At 41.3% G+C, this 21,047-nt stretch overlaps 2 protein-coding genes across 2 annotated transcripts; both read left to right on the top strand.

Annotated features, from left to right (window-relative positions):
• The first annotated feature begins 912 nt into the window (after window positions 1–912).
• Window positions 913–2,853, top strand: LOC103701855 (tubulin beta-5 chain-like). Its single transcript, XM_008784062.6, has 3 exons — window positions 913–1,473; window positions 1,572–1,841; window positions 1,940–2,853. Exons 1-3 carry the CDS (start codon window positions 1,080–1,082, stop codon window positions 2,614–2,616), a joined length of 1,341 nt encoding a protein of 446 aa, XP_008782284.2. The 5' UTR covers window positions 913–1,079; the 3' UTR covers window positions 2,617–2,853.
• A 2,178-nt stretch (window positions 2,854–5,031) lies between these two features.
• On the top strand, window positions 5,032–12,641 carry LOC103701854 (uncharacterized). Its single transcript, XM_008784061.6, has 10 exons — window positions 5,032–5,148; window positions 5,487–5,658; window positions 5,735–5,804; window positions 7,158–7,225; window positions 9,341–9,402; window positions 10,909–10,990; window positions 11,083–11,316; window positions 11,871–11,999; window positions 12,095–12,156; window positions 12,256–12,641. The coding sequence occupies exons 2-10, from the start codon at window positions 5,602–5,604 to the stop codon at window positions 12,374–12,376; spliced, it is 885 nt and encodes a 294-aa protein (XP_008782283.2). The 5' UTR covers window positions 5,032–5,148; window positions 5,487–5,601; the 3' UTR covers window positions 12,377–12,641.
• Window positions 12,642–21,047: the final 8,406 nt, after the last annotated feature.

Below are 21,047 nucleotides of genomic sequence, written 5' to 3'. Positions count from 1 at the left end.
CTTATTCTTATGTTGATAGCTCTCTTCTCCTTGGTTTGTACCCCGGGTATTCGATTTGCACCTTGAAGCTTTAGCCTATACCTTTGGTATTTTAGCTTGCACCCTTGTTGTTTCGACTTGCATTCCTGATACTCGGTCTGAGAGCTAGCTCACTGAGTATAACTTCGGTTTGAGAGCCAGCTCACTGGGTATAACTTCGACTTGTTTGCCAAATATTTCAACTTGCTAACCTAGTTCTAGGTCTATATTTTGGTACTTGATCGAATACATCCTTTCAGAACCTCTTATTCGGTTTGCACGAGCTATCTTTTTCTGGAGAGAAAAAATAGAAAAATATTTAAAGAAGCATAGAGGTCATAATCATCATAACGACCTGAACTGACTGATGGCAAGGTTTTAGGAGAAAATTCACTATTCCCACCCTGAAAGTGTTGCCAAAATTTTTTCACGTAAATATATTTATGAAATCATTGATGATCCTCGGATCATTATTCTCAAATAACTCGAGTCGTATCCAACCTTGATGTGCTCAAGTTATTTTTGCGACATGTTGTTCTTGGGTCAGGCCCGGTTCCGGTCCGTCACGTTAAGAGAGACCTGGGTCCAGGTTATTAGCCCAGCATCAACGAAACGGGGGGAACCCCCGCAAAGCTGATTTGCTTAACGCCGGCAGGCTGCTGCCATCATTTCAGGTGCAGTCGCGCTGCCGGCAGCCAGTCCAAATCTGTCAGTCTCAGCCGCTTTCCTCGCGATTAAGTTACAGCTAATTAGCGAATATTCCACTATGGGGCTCGCCGGCATCCAATCGCGCTGTCCCGATAGCCGTCTATCATGGTGGCCAGATCAACCACCCACCCACCGTCAATAATTAACCCCATCTCATGGGCCACCTCTCGTCTCACCAGGTCGGACGAATCCCCACCGTCTAATATCCTGATAACCCCTCACATGATCACTGTCCCATATTTGCAGCCCTTCCTATAAATGGGCAAGCAACCCTGCAAAACGTTGGAAACTAGAAGGGTTCCGGGCCGGAGCTCCGTTATCGTCCAGCGGCAGGAGAAGAGATCGAGAGAGAAATGAGGGAGATCTTGCACATCCAAGGGGGGCAATGCGGGAACCAGATCGGGTCCAAGTTCTGGGAGGTGGTGTGCGACGAGCACGGCATCGACCCCAGCGGGCGGTACACGGGCAACTCGCCGCTGCAGCTGGAGCGGGTGAACGTGTACTACAACGAGGCCAGCTGCGGGCGCTACGTCCCCCGCGCGGTGCTCATGGACCTGGAGCCCGGCACCATGGACAGCGTCCGCACCGGCCCCTACGGCAAGATCTTCCGCCCCGATAACTTCGTCTTCGGCCAGTCCGGCGCCGGCAACAACTGGGCCAAGGGCCACTACACCGAGGGCGCCGAGCTCGTCGACACCGTCCTTGATGTCGTCCGCAGGGAAGCCGAGAACTGCGACTGCCTCCAAGGTCTCTCTGCCTCTCTTTCTAGCTTGGGTTTACTCCTCCAGTCCCCTCCAATTCCCCTTTCCCTCAGGTTTCTTATTCCGGGACCTCTTGGTTCTCAGGCTTCCAGGTGTGCCATTCGCTGGGTGGTGGGACTGGATCTGGAATGGGCACTCTTCTTATCTCCAAGATCAGAGAAGAGTACCCGGACCGGATGATGCTCACTTTCTCGGTGTTCCCCTCCCCCAAGGTCTCCGACACTGTCGTCGAGCCCTACAACGCCACGCTCTCCGTCCACCAGCTTGTCGAGAACGCCGACGAATGCATGGTCCTCGACAACGAAGCCCTCTACGACATCTGTTTCCGCACCCTCAAGCTCAGCACTCCAAGCTGTAACTCCTCTCAATCCTGTTCGATGCTTGTCCCCGTTAGTCCGCTCCCCCCACCCCCCGACTAATTTGCTTGTTTGTGTTCTAAATTTGGACTCCAGTTGGGGACCTGAACCATTTGATCTCGGCCACCATGAGTGGAGTCACCTGCTGCCTCCGCTTCCCCGGCCAGCTCAACTCCGACCTCCGCAAGCTCGCCGTGAACCTGATTCCCTTCCCCCGCCTCCACTTCTTCATGGTGGGCTTCGCCCCCCTGACATCCCGAGGCTCGCAGCAGTACCGGGCACTGACCGTCCCCGAGCTCACCCAGCAGATGTGGGACGCCAAGAACATGATGTGCGCTGCCGACCCCCGCCACGGCCGCTACCTCACCGCCTCCGCCATGTTCCGGGGGAAGATGAGCACCAAGGAGGTGGACGAGCAGATGATCAACGTGCAGAACAAGAACTCCTCCTACTTCGTCGAGTGGATCCCCAACAATGTGAAGTCAAGCGTGTGCGACATCCCCCCGAGGGGCCTGTCGATGGCTTCCACGTTCATCGGGAACTCGACATCGATCCAGGAGATGTTCCGGCGGGTGAGCGAGCAGTTCACAGCCATGTTCAGGAGGAAGGCCTTCTTGCACTGGTATACAGGGGAGGGAATGGATGAGATGGAATTCACTGAGGCTGAGAGCAACATGAATGATTTGGTCTCGGAGTACCAGCAGTATCAGGATGCCACTGCCGAAGAGGAGATTGACTATGAGGATGAGGAAGAAGTGCAGCTTGAAAACTGAGGAACGGATGGGAGGGGTACTCTATATGATTATGCTCTTATAATTCTGCTTTCTATGCGATGGTGTTACTTCCTATTATTCAGTCAGCGTCCATCATATGTCTGCTAGCCTGATGAGTGTTCCACCGTATGACGTCTACCAGTTATTTATGATTGTCTAGATAATTGAGGTGCTTGTAGAGTGGAAGTTCTTGTTACTATCTCTCTTTAATTAGTAATGAAGCTGGTGTTTCATTTAGTTGTCATCTTTCCAGCAGTACGCAGCCATATTTTCTGAAGACAAATGTTGTGTACCTCTGTGTCCTTGGGAGATCAATTCATGAATCACCACTGGGCTTTTTGCTTTTTAAAGGAAATTATCATCTTCGGATCAGCTGGCGTACCAACTTCTCCTGTGGCAAGACAACGTAGGAGGTCCCTCTCGAGCATTATTGAGAGGGAAGGTAGGTTGAGCAAAGCATATGCCTTTCTTTGCCCATGGAAAGCGAGGCTGCAACAACCATTAGCTGGCCACTGCAATTGTCGGCAGTTGGTCTACCAATTACGTAAAACAGACCGGTGCAGTGCTTGGGACATGACAGAGCTTAGATCTGTTGCAGTGGGCCTGCTCGTTCTCCAAGCAGATAGGCGTCAAGCAGTGTATGCTTGTGCCCTGTGGCCAGCAAACAAGCCCTAAGAGCCACAACAACTATGCAGAATTGGACCTTACTTCCAACCAAGTGGTTCCGAGTTCGAAATATACGGGCATCGATTAAATTGTGGAGACCGGATGCTCCCTGCTCGGATACTAGGTCTAGAAGGGCTTATGTGACGTATTCACACGGAGGATAGCCGTGTCGGAGTCCAGAGGGATAACGAGTTGAGCCTATGGATGGGTATGAGTAAAACCGGTCGACGTGCCCAACATACAGTTATTTCTGCCCGCATCGAATATTCTCCTGACGGGTAGGAGCCTAATAGGGGCTGTTATGCGGGAATAGGTTTGTTCCTTCCTCCCCGCTTCCAAAAAAGCAGTTCTTTTTCCTTCTGCAAAAAAGGATAAAAACTTGTGTTGATAGAACTTTGCATTGCAATGTGGCAGGCCTAGCTAGATTGAGCCCCTGAAAGATTTTGGCAGCAACCAATATGATGTCTGGACTTATGGCCAAAGCCCAAAGAAACAGGCAGCATAGACAAACCTTCATCAGTAGCATCTGACTGATTCCCTGAATAAATTTATTAGAATTTATCAAGTTGTTTAATATTCCTAAGATCGTACCAACCACAGACCAGATGTTGTAAAGTCTGAACGCGAGTTTTCTTGATGAGATTGAAACATAAAAAATTAGTTAATGCGTAGAATTGAGATAAAGCCAGACGGATTGGCCTCGGTGCAGGGCTTGCTTGGGCTGCCTTCCTCGCCGTCGACGTCGCCTTCGAGCACGTCAAGACCCGTTTTGAAGCAAACACCAAGTCCGCCTTCTTAATTTTACTAATTCATCACGAATCGGTGGCTTTTTCTCTCCAGAGATCACGAATCGATAGCTTACGACTTAATCAAGAGGGTCCATCTTTTGTGCAGGGACGTAGAGAAAGTGGAAGAGATGGTTCTGCCAAATGACCATGAGGGCTGGCTTGGGTTTTGGGGATGAGGGTGCGGAGATCTGCAGATTGGCATTCGTTCAACTTTTGATATCATGTCATTGCTCAAAGCAAAAATTATTGGTTGAATCAAGCCCACTGGTGAGAAAAATAGCATGGTGCACGTATATTTATACGTGTTGCTTCAAGACTGGTTCACCAACTCAACAGTGGATCTGATCCAATTAAAATTTTCACTTTTACAAAAGGCATAAAATTTTCACCATAAAAAAAAAAGAATATGATACACCATCAGGGATGTATTTTAGCGGCGTAATGACCCTAAGTTGCATCACTGGACAATGCTATTGTAACTCTTCCCCTTTTTTCTAAACAACCAAGTACTTTTCACTACAAGTATCAATATAATCATAAAAATTTGACTAATCTCTTGATGGGATATATTTTTAGTAGCTAACTAACCTATAATGAGAATGAACTATGGAGTCTCATGTGCCTTATGTCTGTCATATATGTAAAATTTTTAGTAACAGTACAATCTAACAAATTATGCACATTGAAAACATCTATTTTAAGTCCACCCAAAGATCCCTAATTTTTTAAAACTTCAAGTGAATTATGAATACCAATCTTTCTTCTTCTAACTTCTTCTTAGAATTATTTTTGTTATTGGACTCAAATGTTTAGATATCCAATCATATTATCGCTATCAATTAAGAGTAAATTTTTAATATGAAAATTGTATTAATTATTATATAATTTAAATCTTTCTAAACTATCTCAGGGGAATTGACTTCATTAAAAATAGAGTGAATTGCCTAACTATATTTCAAGAAAATTTTATCAAACACAAGGGAGCTTCAATTCCTTCTGAGCTGCCGTGTTTTCTTCAAGCGGATGCGTACGATGTTCCTTACAATTCGGGATAGAGATGCAAGCCGGTCCTCACTATGTACGCTGTTTATCTTCTATTTATATTTGTGTGAATCTTCGATATGCTGTTTTTAGCATTTTTGTTCTATGGACCATCTGTATTAAAAAAAACAAAAAAAAGCAAGTAGCTTGAAAAAAAATATTTGACACCATCATATAGCGACCGTATGTGGCACTCATTCTACCGAACATAGATCCTCTAAATGATAATTGTTAATTAATTTTCTCAATTCGAAGCAATGCCTTCTCCAATTGATAATATTTGAAGAAAAGTAGTATAATCAAACGATGGTCGCTAGGTTAGCATGTAACGGTGCCCTATTTTTCATTTTGTGAGCTTCCTTTTTGTAATTGAAGGATCCTTCGTGTACAAATTCGAACCACATGAATCCATGGAAGCGAATAAAAGTGCAAAACTAACCCTAGAACATGTAGCAGCACCTACCGTTACCCTTCGGGCTCGCCGTAGGGGATGAGAATGGGGACTGTCGTCGACTCCCATTTCTTGGCCCTCACCGCCCTCGTCACGGTATCTCTCTCCCTCTCTCTTTCTCTCTCTCTTCACGGTATCTTCTTCTAATCCTCATCTTTTTCATGATTGATAGGTTGGATATCAGCTGGTATTCTTCGTCGTCACCGCGTTGCTTAGGTTTGACAAGGTCACTGACTTTGCTGGTAAATATATTCTTCCCTTTTCTCCTTTTCTCTGCGCATCTAATGTATATTATAAGTCCTTATGCTCCTGTAATTGCTGGAAAATGAGCACCATCTCTGGTTCTTTAGATAATTTAATTTACAGATGTTTATGTTTATATGTTATTAAATTCCTTGCTTTCTTGTGGCATTGTTTTTTTTTTTTTTTAATTGACTGCGATCTTTTGGTTTTATAACTGTACGAAAGTCTGCTCATGAAAACCCTGTTCTAGTTATGCTGAAAACCTATCAGATATTGATCAGGTGTTGGTTTAATGATAATTCGTGTCTATGCCTCTTTCCTTGTGGTGAATATAATATACAAATAGAGATACCAGTTAGAATGTTGAAACACGCATTCATTTGCTCAAAACAGATAGTGGAGACAACTCAGGCTTCACCAGGTCTCACTATTATCTGTTTTTGTTCAAAATAAAAGGACAGATGTAAGCTATGTTCTTATATGTTTCAAACAATCTTGTAGACTGCTAATATTCGCCATATCTGTGTTTCCTCTAAAAGAACATGAATATAAATCGAGGTTATTTATTTTTCCTTTCCTTTCCTTTTTCCTTTTTTGTTTGGTTGTAACCCTCTCCTGGCACCCCTAATTCGACAATTCCACGTGTATAGATATAAGATTCGGGACTTCAGAGCATTTACATGAACTATGTTGACTTAGTAGAGTTTCATTTTCTGTTCGATATACTCAAAACGAAATATGTGTGCATTCTGCCTTTATTATTATTCTTAGGAAACAAAAGATCCTATAAAGAACTGCAATATGGTAACAACATCCGACGAACCACACTAAGCATTTTTAGTGGATTATAGTAAAACTAAAAAGAGCAGAAGAAAAAACACTTGTTGAGTCTAAAGGCTCATTGTTACTGCATTGAGAAGGCAACCTGACAAATTAAAGTATGAAAAGAAAATTGAAGAGATATTGTTGATTTGTTTCTCTCATTTTTCATATCCACTTTGAGTTTATGAGATCCATATAGGACTAAGATGGGACAGTGTCCTATGGACTAGTGGATCTGGAGGAATGATATGATCGAGATAAACCTAGACCAGGCCAGGAGGAGCCTAATAGATATTCTATGACTGGACTTGGTCTTATTAAAGAGGGTGAGATGGATAAGATATGATACTGTAGCAGATGAAGTGAAATTATTGTTCCCTTTATCTTTATTGTTTCATAATGACTCAAAGAACCAGAAACATTTATTTATCTGAAGAACTGAATCCGAGTGGTTGGGTTGTATAATTTTTGCTACTGCATTTGAATATGCTGCTTTATTTCATGATTTCATGTTATTCTGCTTTATCCAGGTAGCACAAATTTTGTTGTCCTTGGTATATTAACTCTTGCTTTAAAAGGAGCATGGCATTTCCGACAGGTACGACCACTCATCGTTGTTATATGTATCCTAAAAATGTTGTAGTATCATATCAGTAAAACAACAAGGAATTACTTGGTCAACAAATTATGCACTTGCATTTCAATAGAAGCATGTGCCCCCTTATCTTGCTTAAATTGGAGAACCTGCATTGTTTTAGTTGACATTTCTAGGCTCTAATCATCTTTAGCATAAGTCTTGTCAATGCGCCATTAAAGATCTTTCTTGTTTTTTCTAGTGGATTGATTGTTTATTTGGATAGTCTGGCAATTTGTAACTTTCCCACTGTATGTAAGTAGAACGAGTTGTTCTTAGTGTTTTTAATTTAATCAGTGGTTAGAATGAGAAAACATGGACAGATATTTGTCATTAACCGGATGCGAAAAGTTTAAAATTCAAATTAGTTCAACCATGGTCCACCTAATACATTATTAAGTTATATAGTGTGTAACAATTCTTAACCCAGACCATATCTCCTTGACTACTGGAAAGAAAAATAGCATTCATAGATAGCTAGTCAATGCAAGAGCTCTTACATGTTAATTAGTTTCTGTTTTCTTCTATTTACCGTAATATATACCAGTAATATCTTAAGTAAATTATTTTCTTGACGAGTAATCTGTCTGTCATTCAGGAATCCTAGAAGATGCATGGAATTTCATTCAATCTGAAGATAGCAAAACCAATATTTAACTTGCAATTTTATTTGCATTTGCTGAGAAAAATCAAGCATCATGAACCTGATGTCATTTTTGTTATAGGAATTTCTTGATCAAGAATTTTTGCCTACCAAAAATGTTAGTTCAGAGGACCTGAACCCTAAGTAGATATACATATGTATGCGTACCTGCTTAGAGGCATGCATGCATATACGTACCTTTGTTTACGCATGTACCCATTCGTGTAATTGTCCGATCTTTTTGGAGCATAATTTGTTTTCCAACTCTTGGAAAATAATGCTGTGTCCAAGTCCATGTCAACAGTATTTTTCCTCCCATAGGCATTTAGACTTTTTAATTATATAGTTGGACATTAACAAGGATCCTGATTCCAACATGTCAGTCTGACAGTATAACAGAAACAAAGGAACATCGACATCTGACTTCTTTCATCCTGGTTCTAACACATCAGTCTTACAGTATAGAAGACCCAATGAAACATCAACATCTGATTTCTTAGTCATGAAACTCGCATTATGCACCTTCATAACTTTTCAGGTACATAATCTCAAGTAATTTTAACTTGTTTATTATGGTGATTTTACATTGACAACAATCTAATGGATACATGAATGTAAATAAATGTAGGCTAAATCAAGAATTTCATTCTTTCTGTGAATCATTAAGTTGTCGCTAGTTGAGGATGGGTGTGTCATAGCAGGTCTTATGATTTGCTGCAATTATATAACTCGCCTTGTCTAGCTTTTTCTTCAAATCTTCCACACATCTTCTCATATCATCATTTAGTGCAAATTGATTATTCTTTTTATTTTTAAATTTTATGTGCATCTTTAGCCTTTTGTTGTGACTTTAGTTCTATTGGAAAACATCTTTAACACTTATTTTGTTCATAAGTTCTGTAAATCAACATGTCATAGTTGATGCCATTCAAAACCCTGAATGAAAGTGAGGAAGAATTTAAAAGGCTTATAGCCATGAAGGGTCTAGCCAGCATATTGGAATCATACTGATGCTGTTGTAAAGTCCGTCCTGTCTAGGAGAGTGGTAGTTCCAGCATACTTCAATAGCATTTCAGCACAGATATTTTATTTGTTCAGTTCCTTAAACATTAAAATCAATTAGTAATCTCTTAGTTGGTTTTATTTGAAGTATCAGCTATTACTGTAGCTCTTCAGTTTATGTCTGTAGTAATCAATTTGTGGTATAATTTAGCATAGAGAATGTAGTTATAGTTTTCTAAATTGGTAAACATATTAATTCTTAAAGGGTCTATTTCAACTCAGCAAATTAATTTACATTAACCTGCCCTCTTTCAGCCATATATATTAACTGAATAAGTTATGTGATTGATAAACTCGAAATGTATCTTCATGACAATAATTCTCTTTTGTAATGTGTAAAGTCATCTATCTAAACTTGTAGTTCTGGATTACAGATTGTATTGACAATGCTTGTGGTGCTTTGGGGACTTCGCTTGGGACTATTTTTATTGATGAGGTATGCTTATTGAACATCACAAAATCAGTATGCTCTGTAGTCTGTTCTATGTAGGGTCTGCATCTTTAAAGTTGATCCCATTGCTTGGATCAGTTTCATACTTGATTTTTCATTTAAAAAATAATTCCTGCACATGGATTCCTGATATGTCTCATTTCCTTGAAACATCATCACATGGTAATCCTGATAACAGTCATAGGTTGTCTCATTAATTTCTGGAGCTTAGTGGTCATAAATTTCAATGAGTGCTGGTTCCTGCAAACTTTTTCTGATATCCCTAGAGTACTGTAATCTCCTTTTCTAGTGCTTTAGTACATAGACTTTCTCCTTGGTAATCTCCTTTCCTTGTGCTTTAGTACATAGACTTTTTCCTTGGTGTTGTTCCATGGCACAGTTGGTTTATGAGAATGCTCATTGGAAGTGAACTGCGATCAAATATGGAACTTATTGTTATGTGATTGTCGAGGATGAAGCTTGTAATTCAGATGTAATTAAAATTACGATTGACAATCTAACTTTAAACAAATCTTTATTTTTATAGATGATTTGTGCTGAAAGTTGAATTCAAAGACAACATCAGACAATCAACTTCAACTTATGAAAGTAAAAGAGAAATGACTGCGAGGAACAATATTGATGCAATAAAATAATGAAAATAAAAAATATAGTAGAGAAAGAAGAGAAGAAATAAGAGAGAAAACAAGAAAGAAAAGGTCGCATTGCATGGTCAGATATGTGGACACTTTAGCTTTATGTATAAATTTGGTTTAGGAGAATACAATAGTTCTCCCAGTTTCTGAAAGCGTGGACCAGTCTCATGGTGGCTCTATCAATTTACTACCAGAGTATCAAGCAAATTATCGGGTTGATCTGTAGGGATCGATGATGCCTGAGTTGGACTAGGATGCCTGTGAACTTGAGGAAAATGTGGTGTTAGGTTACTTTCGAAATGGATAGAAATGATCAGTGTTATTGTGCTAATATGTCTGATGAAGGGTATGTTTGCAATTTTGACTATTAAACTGATTTGCAAAAGTAGATGGCAAGCCTATCATCAGGAATCTAGTCAATTTCATAAGGTTTCATGCCAAATAACACATGTCAAAACTGTGAATTAAAAGATAACGAGCAGTTAAGAATAAACGCCATTATTCGAATGAAAGGATAATTGGTTGCCTTATATATTTGTATACTACTTCATAAATAATAAATTTTGAAGAGACTTTATCCAACTAGATTGAGGAACAATCTCCTTTGACAAAAGCCTGCCAACAAGCATGCTATAAACTAAGAAAGTAGTAACACATTCATTATTTAAACCACATTAAATTACCTTGGCAAACCCCAAAAAAGAAAAAAAACAAAGAGATCCTTTTTAGCATATTAGATAGATAGTTTTTATAATTCAGTAACTTGTTTCTCATTCTAATGCAATTTTTCTGGATATTTTTACTTCTCTTTCTACAAATTCTAGTTATGTTTTTCATATTTTCTGGTGAAAAATAGGATCCTGCAGTGGGGGGAGGACCGCCGTTTTGACAGAATGCGTAACAATTTGGTGAAGTTGGCAGTTTTTTGGATAATCCAGGTTTTCAATCACATGTACTTACACACATTGTTCAGAATTTACCATTTCTGAAAGGCCAATAAGGTATTACCATTAACCCTCATTAATAACAGGCTGTCTGGGTGTGGACTGTTAGCTTGCCTCTCACAATTGTGAATGCCAGTGATAGAAATCCATCTGTCAAACCTCAAGATATCATTGGTTGGATAATGTGGGGTGTGGGCTTATCTATTGAAGCAACTGCTGATCAGCAGAAATTGATGTTCAAGAATTCTCCTTCTAATAGGGGAAAATGGTGCAATGTAGGACTTTGGAAATATTCTCGTCACCCAAATTACTTTGGTGAGGTCAGTTATCTTTTATCATTTAACTTCCTTTTTACTGCTCTTATTGTGTTTGATTCAACATTCTAGGACCCAGATTTTCTTCATGTTTTTTCAATGTTGGCTTTAGGGTGACTGTTTCAAAAGCTAATTTAAAATTGGGCAGACCATAAGAAACACCCAGCTACTATGTTATCAATGTCGATCCATATAATTGACAGCATCATATTGTGCTTCAATGTTTTTTCTCAACCAGTTGACATGTTCGCATCTTTGTTTCGATTTAAATTTTTATATTTCTCAAGTTGTTTGATGCTACACTTTTTTTTGCATAAATTGGTACTGTAGCCTGCCTTCTAGCAAAATTGCAATGGTGGTTGAAGCTCTGGATTGCATTTACTTCTCCATTCTCACTTTATATTTTTATTCATTTTTAACAAAGTTTTTAGTTGATGAATTTTGTCTATGTGCATAAATGACTCTTCTTGAGAAACATAAAATTTCATACATGTTCATGCATTCTATCAAATTGCTATAGTTCTTTGTAGCATCCTATATGATTTTTGATGCATTTACAGATTCTCCTATGGTGGGGAATATTTGTAGCTTCTACTCCTGTTCTAGAAGGTGCAGAATGGCTGGTAGTTGTTGGACCTATATTCTTGACTCTGTTGCTTCTGTTTGTTAGCGGCATCCCCCTACTTGAGGTTTGGCGCTTGTCTTCTAAATGGTTTATGGTATGCATTGATTTACCATGTCTTTGAATATAATAATTTTGATCGTGGTTCATTTCTGAAAGCAGAAATCAGCTGATAAGCGTTTCCGGTCGGAAGCAGAGTACCGTTTCTACAAAAGCACAACAAGGTCAGCCTCCTTAGCTTCGGTTTCTTATGTTGAATTACACTAAAATAATTTGACAGAGCAAGAAGAGCAACTTGTTTTAATAATTTATTTCCCTTGCAGCCCTCTTGTTCTATTGCCACCTTTTGTATATGGAAAACTGCCACTGTGGTTCAAGGTAGCTTTCCTTTTCGAGTTCCCTCTCTACAGTCAAGGTTTTCCACATGAAGGAAGGTCAAGCTGACTGTGCTCAAGCCTTCTCCGGAAATCAATTCCTGTGACGTATGTACACTTTTTCTTTCTCATTCTACCTCTACTATACACAGTTTTATGAGGAACCGGATACGATTTCATCGTTTTCGAGTTCTACTCTTCCTGTTGAGAGTTCGATGCTGCCTTAGAAAATATGACACTGTATAATTCACATCAGACTGTCGAATCCTTGTATTTACACACTGTATTGCTTTACAAATGGATATAAGAATCATCCTGTGTTTTATGCTCTGCAAGTTATAAGGGATGCTGCCACACGGGCTTATATCATATGATTGTATTCACTTTTACTAGAAAAAGTCTTTGCTGAAGCGAAGAGGACAAGGAAACTTTTGACAATGCATTGCTTCATGTGAAATGAATCATGTCTTCTACAGCGCATTAGAAGTTTGCAAACAAAATGCAGTCCTTGCAGTTCATAAAAATGGCTCACTTACATTGTTCCAAGTAAAGATCTAAGGGGCTCTCCTGACTCAAGTTTTGGCTGAAAGATGGGAATGGTTTCATGGTTACCATACAAGGGTTGAAAAAATTGATGCCGAGTAAGATGGTAGGTGGCTGCAGCCATAGGTCCAGCACCGCTGCTCCGGATGGCGATGATTTGCTATGTCACCCTGCTTTCTTCCTCAAAAGCACTGAAACTGATCCAAGTTGGGGCTGGTATTTCTGCAGCAAGGAGAGTCTCTTAGAAATGTCATCTTTGTGCCTTCTCAGTGATAAATGAATTGAAAACACCTCCAATAGAGAGGTCAGCAGTGCGCGGTTTCTATATATCGTTTGTTCTACTGCCCAAATATTAAAAGCCCCAAACTGAAAGCTTCATCCTATGTGTAGAAGTCCATTATTGGCTAAAGTTAGAAAAGGTCCACTTGCAAAGACGGATTTGGCCAAATGGTCGCTAAGGAATTCTAATGGATGCCATTTGGTAAACATTGAGCAAATTATGAAGTGGCAAAAATTGAGCTAATTTGCAATGCTATATGAATATGAAAAAACTGAATGGCCACTGTACAAATGTTTTATTTGATTAATTCCAGACATCAAATCTTTCCCTCTCCTCCTCCGGGGCAAGCATACTTAATTTAACTCGTATAACTTGAGTCAAAACAAATCAAGTAAATTCTGATGTAACAAGCAAAGTCAATTCATCAAGAACCTGTCGATAGCAAATTATGAACCTGGATTTGCCCAACCACTGACCTAAGCAGCTTGAACTTAACCAGGTCTAGATGCCAACTTATATATAACCTAGGTGGCCAGCATTCTGGTACATCATGCAAAGTTTCAAAAAAGCGAACCCCTGGTCTTCAATCACAAAAAACTAATCTAAACAACAGTTTAAGCAACCTCAGGTTCTAAAATGTCTGCGACTGATGCAATCCTAAACCAGATTTAGCTATCGGTTTTCATATCATATAATTTCTGGGCAAGAGCATGAAGCCACCCGCATGGACCAGCCCCGGTACTATAACCGTCTAAAGAAATAAAACAGAGAAGCCACCAAAGCTCAAGGCTTAAATAAGGTTTTAAGAGCACTCACAACCATGGAAGAGCGAATCCAAATGCGTATGCACAGATCCTGAACCTATAGAAGTATCAATTAGCACAATTGTTTAGGCAAATAACACTATTAACATCAACACAATACATTATAGTAGAACCAGAGATGACTACTGTCCCAAGTCTTGGAGAAGCAATTTATAAATCCCAGATATCTAATATAAATAAGGAGCAATTATGACAAAATTCATGGGCTGAGAAACATGAAAAATATATGTTAGGCGATTAACCTTGTTGTACCAAGGACATCTCCACATACATGCCTAGAAGGGTTCGGGTTGTATCTTTCTTGCGAAAAAAAAGATTCACCATTATATCGTGCTGCTTTGAGATCTATGCAAACGGATGAACAAAAAAGCTCGTAGTGCTTGAGATCTACGCAAAGCGCCATTCAACCGTTAATATGACAGAAAAACATCAATCATTCTTCTGCGCAAAAGATACAACCCGAACCCACTCATCAAGTATATTGCACATCAGATTACTTTTGCAAATTCTGTTGATTTTCGGACAAATAGTCATAACCATCCAACACGAGCAGAAGTCGGTGCGTTACAGAAATGCATGAATCATGCACTCAGAATGAAGTCCAGTAGAGCGTCCTTTCTTTGACATGGTTCCAAGTGGGTACTTGATGCAGCACCAGTGTGGGGAAAGAGGAGAAGAAGGAAGAACAAGAGAAGGAGAAGGAAGAAGAGGTTGTAGAGACGCAGGAAGAATAGAGGAGGAAAGGAGAAGAAGAGAAGAAAGAACGTAGGGGAAGAAAATTCCAAATCACTTCATTAACCCTAATCATGAAAATAGTCCCTTTTATATAGGGCCCAAATACACAATTTGCATAAACCCCCTTACACAACAATAACTCCTAATAAGCCCACAAATAACACAAATAAACCACAAATAAGCCCTAAAATGCAAATAAACCCAGAAATAAAATAAACCACAAATAAATCCCTAAATGCAAATAAACCCAGAAATAAAATAAAATAAATATGCAAATAAACAGGTCTGACTCAATCCGGGGGCTCAGGATCATCTGGATGAAGGGCTCTGATGTCCCCATCAACTCCTCCCGGGTGAGAAAAACTCGACCCCGTCGAGTACAGGTCTGGCCGGCTGTCGTACTGCTCCAGAAGATCGGGGTCGAGGTGCTGCAACTGTGCTCTGGAAATCCACGTCATATCAGACTTTGGTCGACCTTTCCACCGAACAAGGTAACGTTGGTAACCACCGTTCCTGGTTGAAATAACCTGCTCATCTAATATATGTTCTATTTGTTCTCTGCGTGCATGAACTTTGGGAAGTGGTGGCTCAACAGCAGGTAATAGGTCAGGGTGTCCAACATGGGCAGGTACATCAATAAAGGGGTCAGAAGGCATGAATATTATCTTTTTGTATGGGACCAAATCTTCAATATTAAATGTCGCACTAATCCCATGGTCATCAGGAAGATCCACAACATATGCATTCGAACTGATTTTCTTTAAGATTTTGAACGGTTCTGCACTACAAGTTTGCAATTTCTTAAACGTATCTGAAGAAAATCGTTCAAGCCTAATTCTTATCATGACGTAATCTTTTTCACTTAACTCTTTATAACGTCTGTGTAAATTAGCAAGGAATTTATATTTTAAGTTATTAAAGTGACTACAATTGCTGATTTCTTGATGCAATGAATGTGGATGTGATGCAATTGATTGTGCAGACTCAAAGACTCTATACTGATGAGACATGAAAAATAGGTCTATGGATTGCCTAGGTTTGTAATCATGCACCAATTCGAATGGACTCATACCTATGGACTTGTTAACCGAACTATTACATGCAAACTCAACTGTCGGTAACATTAAATTCCAGGTCCTAGCATATGCATTCAGTCTGAGCCTATGATGTGGAAGGTTGGGCAGAGATGCTCCGGGAACTAGATCGATTGCGCGTTGGATATCACGCATTGGAGAAAGTGTATCCGGAAGATCATCAGGGAGTGCATCATGAAACTCCTCTAGAAGGAAAACTACTACAGGGGAATGTTCAACGTTGGACTCCGCATGGGTATCTTTAGCTACAAGTGCCAATTCAGGTGACTGGCTCTCAATATCTGTCACTACCTCTTCCACAGTAGTGATGTGAAGTGGCTTGGTTGTACTTAGATCAATAATCTCCCTTTGGGAATCATTTTGGACAAAGTCTAATTCTGTAGGTTCGTCTTCAAAGTCTTCTTCATAGTCTTCTATATTTGGTTCATAGACTTCTTCGACATATTCGGCCTCTTGGTTCCTAACTTCTGGTTCAGTAATCGGGTAGGTCTTAGTGGAACATTGGGGCGCTATATGGCCGAATTGTTGACACCTAGAGTATTGGGTTTGGTGCCTAGGAGAGTGGGGAAGGACTACAGGTGGTGCGACCAAACCGATTTTAGGTTGGGCTGTAACAGGGGTTGGCGATTTAGGGGTCCTAGAATTTTGCACGAGCTCACGGATTTCTTGTTTGAATTCCTTGTAACCAGCCCGCATGGCAACGATCTGTTCTTTGATAGACCTCAAAATGTCGGAATTCATGGTAGCTACAGGGGTTTTAGGTTGACTGAGATAGTACTCCATATCACTACAGGTTGGCATGCAATGATGACACTGGGTGATGATGTGAAATGCAGTGTCACTAATGAAACCCTAATAACTATAATGTAGGACCAAATTTGATGCAGGACAACCTACGAATGCAATCTATTATGATTTCAGAAATCAGCAAGTCTTCACAATAATAACTTAAAATTTAAATGTTGCTGATTTTTACTTCGGTTATTCAGAATTAAGGATTAAGATTATTCAATTTAAGAAGTTAGATTGCAATCAAGTAGTACAGTTGTTCTGATCCTAAAGTAATCTGATCGAATAATATCGAGAAACGTCCTGTTGCTAGGGTGTGCTAATTTAATATCAAGATTTAATGGGTAATAGGACGTGTTCGGAAGTGAAAGGTTCAATGTTTTGAATTGTGACAGCAATATAAGTTTTCAAAATGTGGCTATCATGCAAGAGAATTAGAACATAATTAAATAAACAAGCCCAAGAAAAGTGGAAACCTATCACCTGTCGAAAAGTAGACGACCAAAGTCGTGTGCTCGTGGGCGATGATCAAGAATGCGATTGTAGCTGACGGACCCTTCAATTGGTTTTAATTGGCTTCAACTTGAGTCTGATCACAGCAAATCGGTGGGCTTGCTGGGCCTTCAGCTTGAAGAGGCTTACAGGTTTTGTAGGCATGAGGGATTGGACCTCAGAAGAGAGAAATGAGTGGCCTGCTTCCGGTGGTGTAGTGGGCTGGTGAGTGACTGGGCGCGGGCTGAGAGGGCCACGCCCTGTTGGGCCCGAAAGGGGTAGTGAGAAGGGGATCCTGTGATTGTAGTGAGGTGTGGGTTTCTGGTGTTGGACTGAGGACGAAGGAAGCGAGGAGGCAGTGGAGAATGGTGGTGCGGATCGGGACCTGAAGGTTAGAAAGGGTGGGTGTTTGATGGGTGGAGGCGTGGTGGTGTGGCTCGGCGGAAGGAGGAACGGCGGCCGGCGCTGAAGAAGATGAGGCGGAGTGCGGCGGGCGGCGGCGTCGACTGAGACGTCCGTGAGGGCGGTCGCGGAGGCGCAGACGGTGCGGCTCGGCGGGGAGCTCAGGGCGGGGGAACCGATGGCGGATGAAGCCGTTGGGAGTCTTGGGCGGCGGCCGACGGGGGGAGAGGAGGAGCTTGGCGGAGGCCCTCGGAGGAGGCGGCGCCTGGAGGGGCGCTCGGAGGTAGCAGCACTCGGCGACAACGGCTCCGGCGGCGACGACGGGCTCGGTGGCGGCTTGATCAGAGGGCGGAGCGGCGATGGCTGTACGGTGCGGCGGCGATCGCGGCGGGGAGGCCACGGGAAGATGAACAGGAAAAAGCCAGGTACTTTTTTTTTTTTTTTTTGGGCACGTGTGGTCACGTGCGTACCTTTTTTTTTTTAAACTCGGATCCGTTAGGATCCGGGTTATCAGGTTTGACCCGACCCGATATCCGTATGACCCGCACGTGCAACTCACGTGCACTGTTTTTTTTTTTTTTTTTGGGTGGCGGATCCGGGCTACCGAGTTGTGGGTTAACGGATGCGAAACTTACCCGTTAAGCAGCTTCAACCTCCCGACGGTTCGGGAGGGCTCTCCGACCCTTGCGGCTGCAGCTGCGGGGCGGGGCTTCTATGGCCGTGGCGGAGGGCGGTGATCTCGGCCGCGATTCCGTGGTCCGCGGCGACAGGCGGCTCCGGCAGGCGGCGGTGTCCGGTGGCGAGCCGAAGGCAAGGTGGTCACGGCTCCGGCAGGCGTCTTCCGGTGGTGAAGGCGGAAACGTGCACGGTGGAGAGGGGTCACAGCAGGTCGGTAGCGCCGGGATGGCACAGAGCGGCGGTGGGGTGTGGTGCAGCCGGCGGCGAACAGTGGAAGTGGTGGCCGCGGACTTGGCGGCCAGTGGGAAGGGCCCGATGAAAGGGTTTTCCCCTTTTGTCTCTGATGAGAACCGAGAGGGAAGAAATGGGCAGGGTGGGATTTTTTTTTTTTTTTTTTTTTTTTTTTTGAAGTGTGTGTGCTCTTCTGGTGAGCACCGAGGGGAAGAGACAGAGATGAAGTCTCCGGTGGGATTTTGGTAGAGTGAATGACTAGGGCAGTGGATCGTGGAAGCTTGAGGAAGAAAATGCTCGATCGTGGCTTTGGCAACGGAGGCAAAGCCGGGGCTCTGATACCAAGTTGAAGCAGCACCAGTGTGGGAAAAGAGGAGAAGAAGGAAGAATAAGAGAAGGAGAAGGAAGAAGAGGTTGTAGAGACGCAGGAAGAATAGAGGAGGAAAGGAGAAGAAGAGAAGAAAGAACGTAGGGGAAGAAAATTCCAAATCACTTCATTAACCCTAATCATGAAAATAGTCCCTTTTATATAGGGCCCAAATACACAATTTGCATAAACCCCCTTACACAACAATAACTCCTAATAAGCCCACAAATAACACAAATAAACCACAAATAAGCCCTAAAATGCAAATAAACCCAGAAATAAAATAAACCACAAATAAATTCCTAAATGCAAATAAACCCAGAAATAAAATAAAATAAATATGCAAATAAATAGGTCTGACTCAATCCGGGGGCTCAGGATCATCTGGATGAAGGGCTCTGATGTCCCCATCAGTACTACAGTGGCCACACAGATTGAGAGGTTTTTGCGGCCACGGTGCTTGAATCAAGAGACATAAAGGGGCTCCGGTTGTACCTTTCTTCTAATTTTTATAGTTTCTCTACCTTTGAATGATGGAAATAAAGATCAGACATCCCAACGGGAGGACCCTTCTGGTCCAACCTCCACGTGTCTTATATGCTGAGGAATGATTAATGTCCTCCGAATAATTAGTTGGCACTCCTGAAACATCTTGTGCCCCCTGCTCTATATATATATATTTATATATAGAGAGAGATTGGGCTACATTCAAATAAATTTTCAGTTAGATTCAATCAAATTTAGATTGAATGATGGAGGGCCCATATTGATAATCTAAGCTTATGATCTGCTATCTCTAGATTGTTTACGTACAAAAAATTATACAATTTGGAGCACCCAGCTTGTGCATATATGGTCTAAAAATTGACAGTCTAAATAACACTAAATTATATATATTTTTGTTTACCACTTTATGCATGGGCTAGAAAACTCTAAATTATATAATTTTTTATATATAACAGTTTAAAGATGGTACATCGCATCCAACGCTCAAATCATCAATTTAAGACATTCATTATCCAATGTAGATCCAACAAAATTTAAGTGGAGATTTATTCAAGTATAGCCAAGTTCAACTCTCATATATAAATATATATTATAATTTCCCACTTCTTAAACCCTCTATCCCAAAGCAATTGTTGTGCATTCCTTTTTCCTTTTTTTTCCTTCAATTGAAGAATCATAATTTTTCTCATGCTCCCTCCTGAAAATATCTAACGCGGGTGTTTTTTTGCCTTTGTACATTTGAATATATGACAAATAATACAGTAACGTGCTTTTATTTCTCTTTCCTTTAATTCCAGTGCAAGAATAAGAAACATCATAAGGTTTGTCTGGTGCCTGACCTAAAGACAAGATCGTTGCACCTGGCTGCTGCTCTTCCCTTGTTCTATACTCTTGGACGTACAGATGATGTATAGTAAAACCCAGTGAATTTTGACCAGCTATGTACTTGTGCAAGGTTAGAATTTGTACCGACTATACTAAAGGAAGGTTTGGAACTCCTTTCCAAACTCGGCTTTGAAAAGTATATTAAGTTATGCACCATATGATCTTACGCCTCCTACATTATGTTGGATTTTAGTAATGCGCTATCAGATGTTATCAAACTTCTCAAAAATGTCTGCAGATTCATCCCCTCGCTTTATAATTGAGCATTATTAGGCTAGTACAAAATGGGAATGCCCAAATTTGCTTCAATGATATGGCCAAGAAACCGGTGCAGCCGACTCGCAAATTACATGACCAATGCACCACTTACAATATTATGCTTTGTCGAGCCAATCCGTGGTTGACCACATTCCTCAAAATTTGCTTTATTGCACTGCAATTCTGCAAACCATGCGCAATCACGCACTTGAAATTGTGATCAGTAGCATCCCATGCTATGTGCGTTACCATGCCCTGATCAACACCTAATCTGGCAATTACTGTTGGCAATTTTCGAGCCACCAAATGAAAAGGCTCACAATTCAGGCGCTTGGGCCACGCTTGCACCTTAGAAATTGAAACTTAAAAGTCCCTGCTTCTCCGATTGTGTGCCGCAGGCATTAGATCGTGTTTTGTTTTTGTGATTGTTCTAGGCTCTCTCACTATGTAGTGAGACGTCGATTCAAAAAAAAAAAAAAGAAAAAAAAAGGGGCTTCTGCTTACGCCCAACCTAACCTATTAAAGCCCCTACTTGCAGCTTCCCCGACAAAACCTCATGGGGACGTGGACACAACCAAACTTTGGGGAGATCAACATTTGATAAAGAAACTCTATGATTGTGATGTACATCAGCCCAAAAACTAGATGGGCCGCTA

Source organism: Phoenix dactylifera, chromosome 12 (assembly GCF_051530095.1).
Source record: "Phoenix dactylifera cultivar Ajwa chromosome 12, Ajwa_hap1_PhDact_Kaust_v1.1, whole genome shotgun sequence".
Lineage (NCBI taxonomy): Eukaryota > Viridiplantae > Streptophyta > Magnoliopsida > Arecales > Arecaceae > Phoenix > Phoenix dactylifera.
This window is presented reverse-complemented; position numbering and strand designations above follow the sequence as displayed.